The sequence below is a fragment of the Chenopodium quinoa genome, unplaced genomic scaffold (genome assembly GCF_001683475.1).
Source record: "Chenopodium quinoa cultivar QQ74 unplaced genomic scaffold, ASM168347v1, whole genome shotgun sequence".
NCBI classification, from domain to species: domain Eukaryota; kingdom Viridiplantae; phylum Streptophyta; class Magnoliopsida; order Caryophyllales; family Amaranthaceae; genus Chenopodium; species Chenopodium quinoa.
Window position 1 is genome coordinate 52,252 of NW_018743033.1, and position 15,076 is coordinate 67,327.

The 15,076-nt window shown below is 31.2% G+C and overlaps 1 protein-coding gene across 1 annotated transcript; it reads right to left on the reverse strand.

The window, feature by feature from the left end:
* Positions 1–839: 839 nt before the first annotated feature.
* LOC110730483 (protein DEHYDRATION-INDUCED 19-like) lies at positions 840–5,925 on the reverse strand. Its single transcript, XM_021910278.1, has 4 exons — positions 5,435–5,925; positions 5,146–5,285; positions 2,594–2,955; positions 840–1,582 (listed from the first exon to the last, which is right to left on the reverse strand). Exons 1-4 carry the CDS (start codon positions 5,535–5,537, stop codon positions 1,474–1,476), a joined length of 714 nt encoding a protein of 237 aa, XP_021765970.1. The 5' UTR covers positions 5,538–5,925; the 3' UTR covers positions 840–1,473.
* Between the last annotated feature and the right edge of the window lie 9,151 nt (positions 5,926–15,076).

The window sequence follows — 15,076 nt, forward strand, 5'->3', positions numbered from 1 at the left end:
TTCTTGCAAGTCTTCAGTAATGGCAAAATTGACTCATTTTATATTCTGATTATCTAATACTACGAAGTATATAATTTTTATACTAGAGTAATGCACTGCTAGAAATATCAACCTAACTTATAGGGACACTCAATATTTTAATGAATGTAAACCGCATTTAAATAATGAGTAGAAATTAGGTATAACTCCTTTAATTTCTACGGAATACTATATACTTCCTTCCTTTCAATAATATTGCAACATGGATGAAATTATGCATTTTAAAACACATTTTATATGTTAAATATCTAGAATTGTATAAGAGTATAAATTATAAAAAGTTGATATTGTAAAAGTATTTTATGAGACGAATCTAACGAGATTCCACATGACTATATTTTGCTTAACGTATAAACCATATTATATAGTCAAACAAATAATGCAAAAGTTTCATTGTTGCAATATTATTGAAACGGAGGAAGTATTGTTTTAAATTTACAGAAATATTCTCAATTATTAACACATTATGATTATGATGTTTTAATCAATGTGTTAGTTATAACTTAAACAAATTAGACAATTAGACATTTTCATTTTATAGGAAATTTCGAGACATCTATCAACTTCCTTTGTTTTAAAGGTAACTACTTTTACAAGCTTGCCTGTAATGTCAAGTCAAGTTCATGTCAATAAAAGCCTTTAGAAATACAGTAAGTTCTAATTCACTGAATTCTAGCCAGCTAATTCTTTCATTTTAAACTTTCAGTAACACAATAATTTTAACTTCCATTAAGAGTCTGACCATATCGCATTTGAGACTAGATAGCACATTGTTCTAAACATAACTATGTTACTTCTACTACTCGTAAGATTTAGTCATCACATTATTAATTCAAATTACACTATCAAAATGGAAATGCTTCAGCATGTATGATTTACACTGTTATGCTTTGATAAGCACTATAACAAAGTCTAATTGATAAGAATACAACAATTTGAAGTTACATTTCTATTATAACTGGATGAAAGAACAAGTTAATTAGCAATTGTTATACAAGCGTAAGTGTAAAACCTATGATCCCTTCTTTTTCCCAAGGAAGCAAAGGGCAACGCAAACAAGCAGGCACATCCTCCAATTTCGCACGAGGAAGACTGTTTCACCTTTCGAAATTTACAAGTACATATCAGCCTTCCTCCGCACTAATACCCACAAACTAGCAGGCAGGAATAAAAGCAAATTGCAAACGGAGAAACTATAGCCATGAAAGACTTGTTTCTTCAAAACGTAGCTGAGATTTATATTTTGTTTTTTTCTGAAGGGATGTTTATGTTTTGATGTAAGCACTAGCTCGGTTAAGCAACTGCATAGAATCTCATGACATGACGATTCTAGGAGCCAGCAAGTGCAGAAGTAATGCAATTAATCCCTCCAATATACAGTCATTGTGCTACTTGAAATCTCAGTTACCTTTATTTTGATAACTTATCACTTCACTAATCGCCCAGTAGGGTGCAGAGAAGCAGATCTTGTACAAAGCCAGCTCTACCAGCTGCCTGATGTATCCTCTTCTCTTTTTCTTCAGAACTTAATGAAGAATCAAAACTGCAATAAAATACAAAAAGAGAGGGATATTAGCCAAGGTGTGGGAACATAACATTCATGAAACATGTTTATGTGTAAACTCTTTTTGCATGCTTTATACATTACAATTTACAAATACCCACACACAACTTAGATCGACTTGCTTTGTTTCCTCATAAAATGTCAATTGTTCTTTCCTCATATTTTTCAATTGTTTTGTTGAGTCCATAGATAAACTATTCTCTGTGCATGTGAGGCTAGGCCAATGTTGTATCAAAACTCAACATCAAAGAAGAGTTTAGGAGAGACGTACTACGTTGTATTAATCAGGAATTTATGTCACTTGTTTTACTGAATCGTTCAATTTCTTTGAATTATTGAAGTCAATTTTGCCATTGAATCAATTATCAATGGACACTACAATAATTCAAAAAATACTGAAACAAATGAACGATTCAATAAAACAAGTGGCATAAATTCCTGATTATGAAATTCGATACAGGTACACCTCTCTTCTTTGATGATGAAATTCGATACAATATTAACCCACCCTCACATACACAAAAAAACAATTGAAAATTTTAAAGAAACAAATGGAGGATTATATCCATCACACCTCCCTCCTGTCCATAAACGTAATTAATGATCATCACCGCCATATAGTAGTAGATTATACCAGTATCTTGCTTTTCTTAGGTAAAACCAATATCAGCATATGCAGATAGAAATATTCACCCCCAAAACACTGCAGATAAGCTTATATAAATTCACCATATATTTATTGAAAGTAAAGGATTGATCATTAAACTGGACTAAAGCAAATTTGATAATGTTGGTTGATATTTTTGCAGGGCTTAATTATGATACTTCAGAGACTTTATATGACTATATTGGTGACAACATGCATCTAAATAATACATGACTCATGAACATACCTTAAACAACTCTAGTTAAGCAACTCAATTAATTGGTAAAAAATATGAAAAAGACCAGCAAAATTATAATAATGCAGAGACGGAAAATTCCAACTACCTTGGTTTCCAATAACGGTCTGTTGAGGTATTTTTCGAAGTTGTATCCTCAATGCTGGATGCCACAGACTTGGTAAGTTCATCAACCTCTGATCCAGGAAAGTTTAAGATAAGTGATGAAAGGAATGGATCATTTGCAGCATTAGAGGCATGTGTACTACTTGATCGAAATCCACCTCCTCCTAGAAGCACTTGTAGGTGAGCTTCACGAAGGTCTCGGCCGAGCAGGGAAAGTGCTTGGCTATTTGGAATTGCAACTTTGCGCAATCTACGACGTCTTTGGATCTTGAATAAATGTGCATGCTGCAACGTGATATGACTCAGCATATCTCGCGTAACTTTAACAGAACAGATTGGGCAAACCTGAAGAATTGGCAAACAAACACATAAATTTCTTGTTAAAAAATATATATGCGTTGATGGAACAAAGTAATTTATCTTGGAGCACAATACAAATTAGGAGCATATAACTAAGTTTACAGTAAAAAAGTTGCAAAACAAGCGTTGAGACCAAGAACAAGATGTACTGATGTAGTAAGCCCTCGATTGGTTCCATGTAAGTGGACAAGAAATGAAAAGAAGTCATCAAAAGATATTGCAGCATAAAGCCCAAACTAGCTAAGAGCATTCCTAATGTTAAGCTACAAGGTATTATAGCTTGGCTCAACGCATCAATTTTTTAAAGCTACTACACTTTCTAGCTAGGAAGTACAGAGTATTCCAATAGTAAGCTACATGAGCTTATAACACACTATAGCGAGCCAAAAACAACAACAACAAAGCCTTAGTCCCAAAATGATTTGGGGTCGACTAACATGAATGTCATAATGGAACCGTCCGTAAAATAAAATAACTTTTATTAAACACATGTTGTTATAGACTAGCAAATCTGACTTGTATACTTTAGGAAATTTAAGGAAGAAAGCTTAGAAATTTGATTAACAGATTAACGATTTCTTACAAAAGGTAGTAGGTTTAGCCTACAAAGCTCATATTAGTGACAACTCTCCTAATAATGACTTGAGGTCACAACTCTCCTAAGTAATCACTCCAAAACTCTGCCTACCTTCTACTTTCCCTCCTCTATCTATTTATACTAAAGCTAAAGACTCTAACCTAATAATATTAGACTTCCCAAATTACCCCTCCTAAGAATAGTCTATTACACACGTCACATTTTAAGAGGAGCTTGCTTATCTTTTCTCAATCAAGCTTGTCGCTTGTTTGAAAGTTTTCTATCAATCAACAAATTTGTTACATATTATATTCATCTAAAGCAAGCCCATCCCAAAAACTCAAGACTCTCTACGTACATGTAGGAGCCTATTTGAACAATTACAGATATACAAATAAACACCACAAATAACCTTTTTGGCAACTCCACCAAATAACAATTGGTAATTTCATCAAAATGTGCTCGAGCTTCAGCAAGTAAGATTGGGCTCCCTGAACTTATTACTCCAGATCCTCAAGTAATGCCACTAACATCAATTTCTGTGGCCCCCAACAGGCAACAGCGCATTTTCACGGAACATTCATCCACCAATATTGATTAAAAGCAGACCATTGAAAGTCTTGTAGAACAACCTTTACAGACTTGCACCTTAGTAACCCAAGTGGGCTGTTACACATTAGACTTAGGATAAGAGCTTAAAAAGGCTATGTTGTGTAGACTTGGTTTGATATTTTGAACCAATTATCTCTAGTATATAACAGCTTTTCTCTATAATAGACCCTTGATTAAAGAAAATCCATCCATCCCTTCACAATAGTTGACTCATATCCTACTCAAAACAGTTTATATGTCTTCAACTTCTCATTAGGAAGATTTTCAATCAACAACTAGGAATCCAGGGTACAAAATTCAAACTGTTACCATCATAAACTGCTACTAGAATCAACATTAATTGTACTGCACAAACTACTACACTTTGGAAAGTACCAAACTTTAACATAAAAATTAGCTTCCTCAAATGCTTTCCACATTATAATCCTCCTTATCACTGATTAATCAGTGGTTATGAAGTCCATGTTTAACACAGCTCATACTCCTTCCGCTTACATGGTTCGACCTAATGACAAATCCTCAAGCCTAAAATGTACAAAAGGGGCATTGACCATATGACCTCCAACGTATCCTATAGATCATCGCTTTTAATTCCATCATAAACATTTGATAAACTATTCTATCAATCTACATCCACAGGTGGGTGCACATATATTCTAATTTCCACCATCATAAAACTTTCTAACATAATAATAACAATAAACAATTAATCACAACCCACAATTTTCTCATAACATCATTAAAATCAATCCCATTTGTATCATAGCAGCCAAAAGAAACCCATCAAAATCAATCCAATAATGCAAAATACAATGAAAAAAATATTCAAAAAAGCACAAAATCCAGAAACTTAAAACAAAATGTTAAAAGTTTCCAACTTTTCATCTTTACATTATATACACATAACAATAACCAAATCTAAAACCCCATTTTACCAAAACCTCATTAAACTTAATATTAAAAAGGTGAGGAGAGAGAAAACATACGGTAGCTCGAGACTCGCAAGAGTGTTCATCATCCAAATGGGTACAAAGCGAACCGATATCAAATTCTTCATAACAATACGGGCATGGAATATCAGGTCGAATCTCATCTTCCATCTCAAAATCATCCATATTCAACCGATCTAAAACATACCCATTTCACCAAATCATTAATCAACAATAACCCAGAAACCATCAACCAAATTAACAACAAAAAAAATTCAAGCAACATTTTTTCAGATCTGAAAAACAGGAAACAACAAAATAATTAAAAAAAAAGAAAGAAACAAACCAAGATGAGAAGAGTTATGATGAAGTTGGTGATTATGGTGGTGTTGCATATTAAACTGCCGCTTTGCAGCGGCTAAACGGGTGGTCCAAAACTCAGAATCCATTGATGAAAAGCTTTGATTTTGAAGAGAGAGAGAGAGAGAAAGAGAAAGAGAGAGTCAATGGAAGGCAGAAAAAATGTCAGAAAAAACCGAACTTTTATTATAGAAAGAAAAGTTGATTAATTTATGGGGAAGATGTAATACTAATTAAAATTGTTGGTTAATTAATAAAAATAGTGAATAAGTAAACGGCAAAATTGACAAAATGGGTGGTGGGTGGTGGAAGCGTGTTAGAATGCGAGAGGGAGGCTTAGATTCGGGGTGATGTGTTTTTCAAGTTGTGCGTGTGTTTTGCGTTTACACATCGTGGTCCTACTTTTCATTTTGACGGATTTTTAATTTTGTTTTTATGTTTTATTACTACGGAGTATTTGATTAAAAAAATTTGTAAATAATTAGGTTGATGATGTGTTGTGTATTTGTGTTGTACAGTCATGGTAAAATATCTATTACCTCCATTAACTATTATTTGTAACATTCATCAAAAAAGGTACTAACTAATTAACTATTATTTGCAACATTTTCAAATCTTCCATTTTTAGTAATTTTTTAATGAATTACAAAAATACCCTTACTTAAAACTTTATAACATCAATTACATACTTATAACATAATTGATTAAAAACTAAACTAATCTAATCTAATTAAACTTATATATATATATATATATATATATATATATATATATGGGAAGACATGAGCCCGCCACGTGTCATCATGACTAAGCAAATGATGGGGCGTCATGTCATACAATTACTATAATTCATTAAAAAAAATGAATTGTTAGCCTTAATGTTCAAACCTATGACCTTATGCTTATATTATACTACATCCGTTAAATATTAGTTGCAACTTTGAAATATTTTATATCTCACAAATAATACCCCAAAGTTGCAACTAATATTTAACGGATGTAGTACTTTAACTTCAACCACTACTCCAATGACACATCTCATATCTACAATGTTTTGTTAAAAAGAGTTAATCATATTCATAAACTTGATCAGAAGTCGAACGAAGCAAATTAATAATTTTATATACTAGATATTGGATAATATATTTTGATGTTCAATAATGATTTAAAAAATATATTTAAATTGTACGAGTACCACTACTCCAATGACACATCTTATATCTGCAATGTTTTGTTAAAAATAGTTAATCATATTCATAAACTTGAAGTCGAACGAAGCAAATTAATAATTTTAAATACTAAATATTGGATAATATATTTTGATGTTCAATAATGATTGGAAAAATAAATTTAAATAGTACGAGTACTGAAGTAAATGTTGTTGAATTGGAATAAAATAAGGGAATTCAAGGCATCAAATCCAACCGTCCGATCGGACGCGTGTTGGCCCGTTGGACTCCAACGGTTTGATCTTTGGATTCCCTCACTTAATTTCTCGAGTAATTCTTATAACCCCCAATTTAAGAGGATGTTTAAGGTGATTAATCACCACTGTTATTCTCTTGATAAGTAACTCTCATAACCCCCCATTTAAGAGGATGTTTAAGGTGATTATTCACCTCCCTTGATGCTTGGGATTCTTCTTCTATGTTCTTTCATGTTTCTTTATAAATAGAAGAAGCCTTTATTTTTTTTTCCCTGATTTTTACACTTGAAAAATACATCAATCACAATATTCTAAACACATTTTCATTGGGCATAAGTTACTTGACTCAAACCTTCCACCCAAAAGTGTCTTTGTGTGGAAGTGGTGTGTTAACCTTAGGGAATGTGCCGACGAATATAATTGAGCACCTTAGTTGTGTCGAAATTCAAGTTAGTGATTTGCATCACAACACACCAATATTGTTCCATTATTTGTGAGATTATCTTTTTGATCTTACTTAAATATGTGTATACTATTTGTACTAGACTACTCCTTTATTTACAGCAAATGTAACTAATTTAATCTTTTTTTTGTATTTTATAACATGATTTTCGTTATAAAACCTCATTTATAATATACATTTAATGACCCGGGGCATTGCCCGGGCCAAAAACTAGTTTTATCTTTCAATAATCATCAATTTCTCCATATTCATCTCTTCATCTTCCCCATTTTCTTTCTTTCTCCTTCTTCATCATCTTCTTCCTCTTCCCCGTTATCTTTTTCTCTCCTCCATTATCTAATTTCTCCATCTTCATCCTCTTCCCCATTAACTTTCTCTCTCCTCCTTCAACCACTTCTCATGAATTGAAGTAAAAAGACACTCAATTTCAGATCTGGAGAAATGATCTCGGTTTTGTGGTGTGGGGTTTTGGGTTAGTGCGTCCAGTCTGGGTGTTGGTGCGAGGGTCTCGGCTTCTTGGGTATGGGTTCGTAGGTCTAGGTGGGTCCGTGGGTTAGGTGGTTTCGGTTTGTGGGTTCACGGTGGTGGGTGTGTTCGCCTATGGGTTCTGGGTTTCTAGCTGATGATTCTGGATTCATGGGTTTGTGGGTTCACGGTGGTGGGTGTGTTCGTTCGTGGGTTCTGACTTCTGGGTTTGTGGCTAGTGGTTCAGGGTTCGTCGGTGGTGGTTTTGGGTTCGAAAGGTGGGTGGTTTTGGGTGGCGTGGGTGGTGGTTCTGGGTGGTTCAATTTTATTGTGGTTTAATTTATTTATTATTTGTTTTTTTTGGGGTTGGATTAATACTAAGTACATGCCTTATTTTTTAATAAAAATGCTTCGGCATACGTGCTCAAGAGAAATGGAACAAGTATTTAAAAATGGAGGGAGTAAAGTTTTTTTTTAGGTGTTTAGAGAGCTACAATGGACGGGGGTGAGAATCAATCCCAGGATCTCCTGAAATCAGGAGGAAAGCTCTAACCACTTGAGCTATACCTCACTCTCGTAAGTATTTTTAAATTGATGAAACAAATCATTGGTTCGTCTCTTGTTAAGCCACATGTCTCTCTTTTTCTATGTTGGAAATGTGGGCTATCAAGGTTACCAATAATTTTTATTTTATTTTATTTATTTATTTTTTTTACAACAGCAGATTACCTATAATTGGAGAAATTACAAATTGATTTAGAGATATTGGGTTTTGATGTCCTTGAAAAATCACTGTGTTGAAAAAGAGATTTGGTTTATTTAAGGTACAAAATACAGTATTATGAACGATTTTACTATAGTTTGAATGTGTTATAGTGATTAAATTTGATTTTTACCTAATAACCTCGTTTTTTTTTTCGTGTTTTGCTTTTTATACATTTTCCAAAGCTACATTTAAGTTCAAATATTTTTATATACAAATGAATAAAAAAAAAATAAAAAAATTAAGTTGATGTTTGAAAATTACACAACTAAGACGAATGGATCGGAATAAAATAATATTCCTTGTTACTATGTTTGATTGTTTACAATTGTTCATTCGTAATGAAATGAATGAATGGAAGCCTTTTGTTATTTTTTTTTTTAATGAAAGAATATCTATTATCTAATAGAATGGAATTGTACCTCATCTCATGGTTTTTGATTAGAATAGCCATTACTGTTCATAAAAAAACCCTAAGGTTTATATCATTTCTACTATTTGCCTCTTCCTACTCAAATTAAATAAATAAAATTAATAAATAAAAATTAATTAATTAATTAAATTAAACTTAAAATAAAGATTTCACTTCTTAAAAAAATTAAAAAAAAAAACAAAAAAACATTTCACTTCTTAAAAAAAATAAGAAAAATTGACATGAATAATCTCAACTTTTGATCATCTTCTCATTATCCCAACATTTCATTGTTCTGAAATAATCCTGATTTTAAAGGCAATCTTCTCAAAATAATCCGAAGTTTTATTTTGTTGCTTTTGGTTATCCCTTTTGGGATGGTTGTGTATAACAAAATTAAAAATTCGGATTATTTTAGTAAAATACATGCATAAGTTGAGATTATTACAAAATAATCAAAAGTTGAAACTATTTTTTAAAGCTTGTTGAAAGTTAGGATTAATCTTTCCAATTTTTACTAAAACTAGGGCGGCCAACATGCGCATGCGCGCCATAGCTAGCCACGTCCGGAAAGGTATTTCAGTTTGACCTTATGTCATAACTTTATATATTATAGCTAGCTATGTCCGAAAAGGTATTTCGGTTTAACCTTATGTCATAACTTTAGATGTTGGTAGCATTAACAAGGGAAAGTATATAAGCAAATAGTTTTAGGGGTATAAATGTCCACACACTATTCTTAAGAGTTAATTAAAAAAAGATACTCCCTCTGTTTTTTTTTTTTGCTCCATTTCTCCATGCGCGGAGTTTTAGGAGAATTAATAAAATATGGAGGTAATGGGATTGGTGGAAGAATAAAAAAATTATAAAAAACAAAAGTAATTGAGAGAATTGGAGGAGAGAGAATTTGAATTTAGTAAAATATTATTTATATTGGGTCCACTAGTTGAGAGAGAAAATGAAGCAAGTAATTAAAAACGGTCAAAAATGAAAAGTGAAGCAAATATTTAAAATAGAGGGAATAAATAACATTAATAAGGGTAAATAATCAAATAAACATTTTAGAGGATATAATTGTTCAAACACTATTCATAAGAGTACCTCAAACTTTTTAAAAGGTATTGTAGGGATTTGTTAGAATGAGAAATGAGAAAACTAATAATATCCTAACACATTTCATTGTCAAAATATGAGAAAGTTAAGAATAAAAAAACAAGAGGGAATTTGAATTTTAAACCAAGATAATGTGTCAAGAGATTAGTGGTTTTCTCATTTTCTTATTTCTCATTCTAGCAATTCCCTATATAGATAAACATTTTAAAGGGTATAATTGTCCTAACATTATTCATAAGAGTTATATCAAACTTTTTAAAAGGTTGAGAAATATTTCACATGTAGTATTTGATTATGTCTAGTTAATGGCTACCATTCACCTTCTAGAATTGAAGTCCAGCATTGAATTCTGCATTAGATAAGATCCACTTCTAACTTGTGGGCCAATAAAGATCCAATTTCACAGAAATGGAGTCATTTACACAACTTCATTCTCTTGAGTCTTAACCTCACAATGTGCAAACGTGATTATCCTCAATAAAAATTAGGTTATTTAATAAACATCAAAATTCAGACCTACTAGGAAACATAAATTAAATGTGGCCAAATTAGTCCTTTTTTGGATGCCCTTATCCGCCCAAAGTCTTCGCAAGATCCACGTATTCATATCGCCTATTATTCCATTTTTAAAATACTAATAGCCTAGTATGGCCATTTTTGTTCTTACGGGTAACTAATCTTAAACCCGTGCGATGCACGACGGTTTAATATATTATAATAATTGTTTTTGTATTTGTATTTTTGCTTAGTATTTCAATTTTATATTAGAATAGTAGAAAATATTTTAATAGTAGTGTTAAATTTAAAAACCCACTGGTTGCGAAATGAAACAAAACCATATGCGGATTATATTAATATGGGAAATGCTTGTTTTATATGCTTGTTTCATAATAATTGAACATCTCTTTTCAAAGAAATACTTACAACACTCTAAATCCATTATAATGCCAAATACTTTTATAGATATTTAAACTCAATTCATATAAACAAAACTTATATAAAAATTAATCAAAATTCTCATAACCATTAATTGATACACCCTATATCAAGCATCAAATTACAAGTTACTAATTAACTATAGTTTTAAAATTGGCTTGATTAATGAAGATATTTGACATCAAAATAAAAAATGCAATATAAACCTAAAAAACCAAAAGCAAGCAAATTGTAACAAAAAAAAAAAAACAGTAAAACGAAAAACAAAAACAAATAAAACCAATGATAATTGATTATATTTCAAAATGCAATATAAATTAATTGATAAGTGAACCAAAACTTTAAAAATATGGAACTTTCAACAGCGATATGTTCAATACTTGAATAAAAGAATCCATTTAAGCATAAAATACAATTTGTTGAACAAAATAATTCCATCCGAAAGTATGATTAATACTGCAAACAGAATCATCCATTAAAAAAGTATGAGTACACTAAGTGATGACCACAAATAAAATTTTCAATGCAACAATAGCATCTGTGAACCATATATTTTAAAGACCCAAACTTAAAACCAACAAATCTGTCTGATTCAAATTTAATTTATATTTGGTATCTAAATTGCATTTGTTAAATCATATAACAACAACAACAAAAAACAGATAACCTTTACTTTGACAAATAAGTTGAACAGGAACTTTGTCGCAATTGTTTTATGAAACTATGGAATCGCCTTAAACGCTTTACAAGGAATAGTAATTTAGAATGTATCATGTGGTTTGATCGAAATTATAGAATTATTGAAGAGAAAGAGAAAGGGGAGGGCAAGAGGCAAGAGGCAAGAGGGAAGAGGGAAGGAAGAGATTTCCAAATTGGAAAATGAGGATTATTATTTGGAATGAAAATTGGAAATCTACAATGTAGTAACTCCTTAAAAAAAAAAAAAAACTGAAAATGGAAGTTATGCCTTTTATTTTTTAAAAGTTATGTCTTGTAAAAAAAAATTAATAATTTTTTTTTCAAAAAATAGAATATTAAGGAAAATGCCACATGGCACTCTAGAATTATTGTAAATATTCCTGTTTTAAAATAGGTAAAAAATATAGATATGACCATTATTTTAACCCCCACTATTTTATTTTATTTTTATTTTTTTTATAAAAAAAAAATTGATTATTTATACTGGGTGCAAATCCTCTATCTCCCATTTTATGCCCCATTCAATTTAATAGGTCCACATCATTAAAAATATTAATATTCTTTATTTAATTTTTAATAGCAAATAAAATTAAATATATTTTACATAATTTATATTCTAGCTAGTTCTTCTTCTTATTTTTTTTTTCTCTTGTATACAATTACATTTAATTCAACCTTTTTTTAATTTTTTTTTCTCCTTCTGTATACTACCTCCTTAACTCTACAAGAACCCTAATTCTTTTTTTAGTTACCTCAATTCATTTTTTCTCTAATTGCATCCATAAATATTAAAGCACTACAATTTCACTTTAAAGGATACTCCACGAGAAGTATTGACGAATGATTTTGACAATTTACCATATGAGGTATGAAACTTTTTTTTGGTTGAGTTTAATTCTTATTGAATTAGGTATCTTTGAAATACTATATGCATATGCTTTGTTTTTTGTCATAGGGAGCTATTAGAGTATATATTGATAATTACTTTTAGTATAAGATATAACATTGTCAGAATGATAAAACTACATAGTTGTTTAGGTCTTTGATACATGTATTTTTATTGAGTTTTATATGTGATTTTTGGTGGTACAGAATTATTATTTTGATAAAGAAATTGGGTCATTTCAAACTAATTGCAGACTATTTTTTGAAGATCATGAGCAATTGAATGATGATGATGATGATGTGGTCAGTTACTCTAGAAGTAACTTTGAAGATAATAATGTGTTGTAGAGTTATAAATGTTGTATAAAGAAAGAAAAATAATGAGGTTGAAATGGTTGAATTAAATGTTATTGCATACAAGAGAACGAAAAAAAAAAAGGGAGAGAGAGAGATAAGGACTAGAATATAAATTATGTAATATTGTTTTTTTTTTGTGCTATTAAAATTAAAAAAAGAATATTGATATTTAAAATGATGTACACCAATTAAATTGAGTGGGACATGAAGTGGGATACAATAGTGGATAGAGGATTCAGACCCATTTATACTTGTATAACTTCACTATGACTGTCATTGATATTATACGTAAGAGAAAATCATACTCTATGAAAATCTTGTTAGGATCTTGTTGGTATTTTTTTAATCTAAGCTTTTTATGATACTTAGCCGTTGAGAATTAAAAATATAAATGGTCATAGTTCAAAATTACCAAGTGTAAAACGTAAATTTAATCCCTATTTTATAAAAAGTAGGAGATTGTTCTTATGAATAGTGCATGGATCATTATACCCCTTAAAATGTTTGTTTACCTTCTTACCCCCATGTTTAATTTTGTAATTTTTCTTAAGACCCATCAATTAATTAGAAATTAAATGGAGAATGGAATAATAAAGTTTAAAATTTTTCTATATTTAATTTAATGGGGGTTATGGTTTAATTACATGACAACATTAGTCACTAGACAATGAAAGGTTGTTGCTTTATGTGGGAGTTTTTTTTTTTTCTTCATTTTGTGAAGGTCAAAATTAATGACTTACACATAATTGTGTTTAAAAAACATTGAAACTAATGAAATTAATCTATAATTGTGCCGAAGATGTACTAGGAAGAAAGGAAACCTAATTGACTAAGGTGAAAAGGGGAAGAAAGCAAAAAGGGATTCAAGGGAATTATCAAGGGAATTATCAAGGGAATTATGGGGCTACATAGAGCTTATTTTACTGCAAAACCAAATTGTTAGAAGCATTTTGTCCGAGTTCATTTTCTGATTGTCTGTTAACTTTTGAGCATTGTGAAATCATGTGTATCTGAATAGTATTATATATTAATGCCACTACTATGTATTGTGATGTACCCTATACTGCTATATGATGTACCTTGTTATTTCCAATTAGGTCAATGAGCGCAAAAGATATATTAGTATCATAAATTCCTATACAAAGTGTTAGCACGTTGTTTTTTTCACTACTTAAATAAGGGTGCAACCTGTTGTTTCAAATTTTCCAGAATATCCTACAACGTCAAAAACAAGAGCCCTTGGCAACGGACGAATAAGAGCCCTCGACAACGGACGATTAACTCCATGTGATGTGCAAACACAAGCCAAGAAAAATTAAGGCTAAGCAATAGAGAGATATTTCTTTATCAGTCCATTAACTTCATGTCAAATGCAAATACAAGCCAAGAAAAACTAAGTTGAAAGGGCTGGCCACCCTGCGCGCAACGCGCACTTTAGCTGCCTTAGTTAATTAAAAAGGAGCGATAGTAAAACTTCGGGTTTTTTTTTAATTTAATTTTATATATTTTATATGTTCTACTCAGTAAATAACATAGGATAAGGTCATTCACTCTACGTTTATGCTTTCAAGTTTTATAATTGCCACCCTAATTCCATATCTATTATACTCCGTACTTATACTACTACTACGTCTGATATTATTTCCATCATATTTTGCTTACCTTGTCACTCTTCATAAGCATTTGGACCAAGATCAACCTATTACCTGGTTTCACCGTTGTCTAGGTTTGTGGTTCTTATGAACTCTGCTTTGTACGAAGGTCGTGCTTTTTTTTTTGGCATTCTCTTTTGTACTCTAATGATTTTGTTCTAGCCAGTTTTGACTCTAGACTGAGAGATTGGCCTGAAGCCCTGAACCATAAGAAATCTAGTCTAGTTGTGATGGTTGAAATATGTTGTATTTTAGGTTTTAAACCGATCTAAACCCGCAAAATACCATGATCATACCAGATTGAGATAATGGCCTGAACCATAAGAAATCCAGTCCGTTTGCGGTGTTGAAAAGCATTATTTTTTAAGGCTGTAGTCCGATCCAATACCACAAAAAACCATGATCAAACACTATATTTTGGTCCAGTTGCCAAGTCTGCGTTTCTAGGTTCTGCACT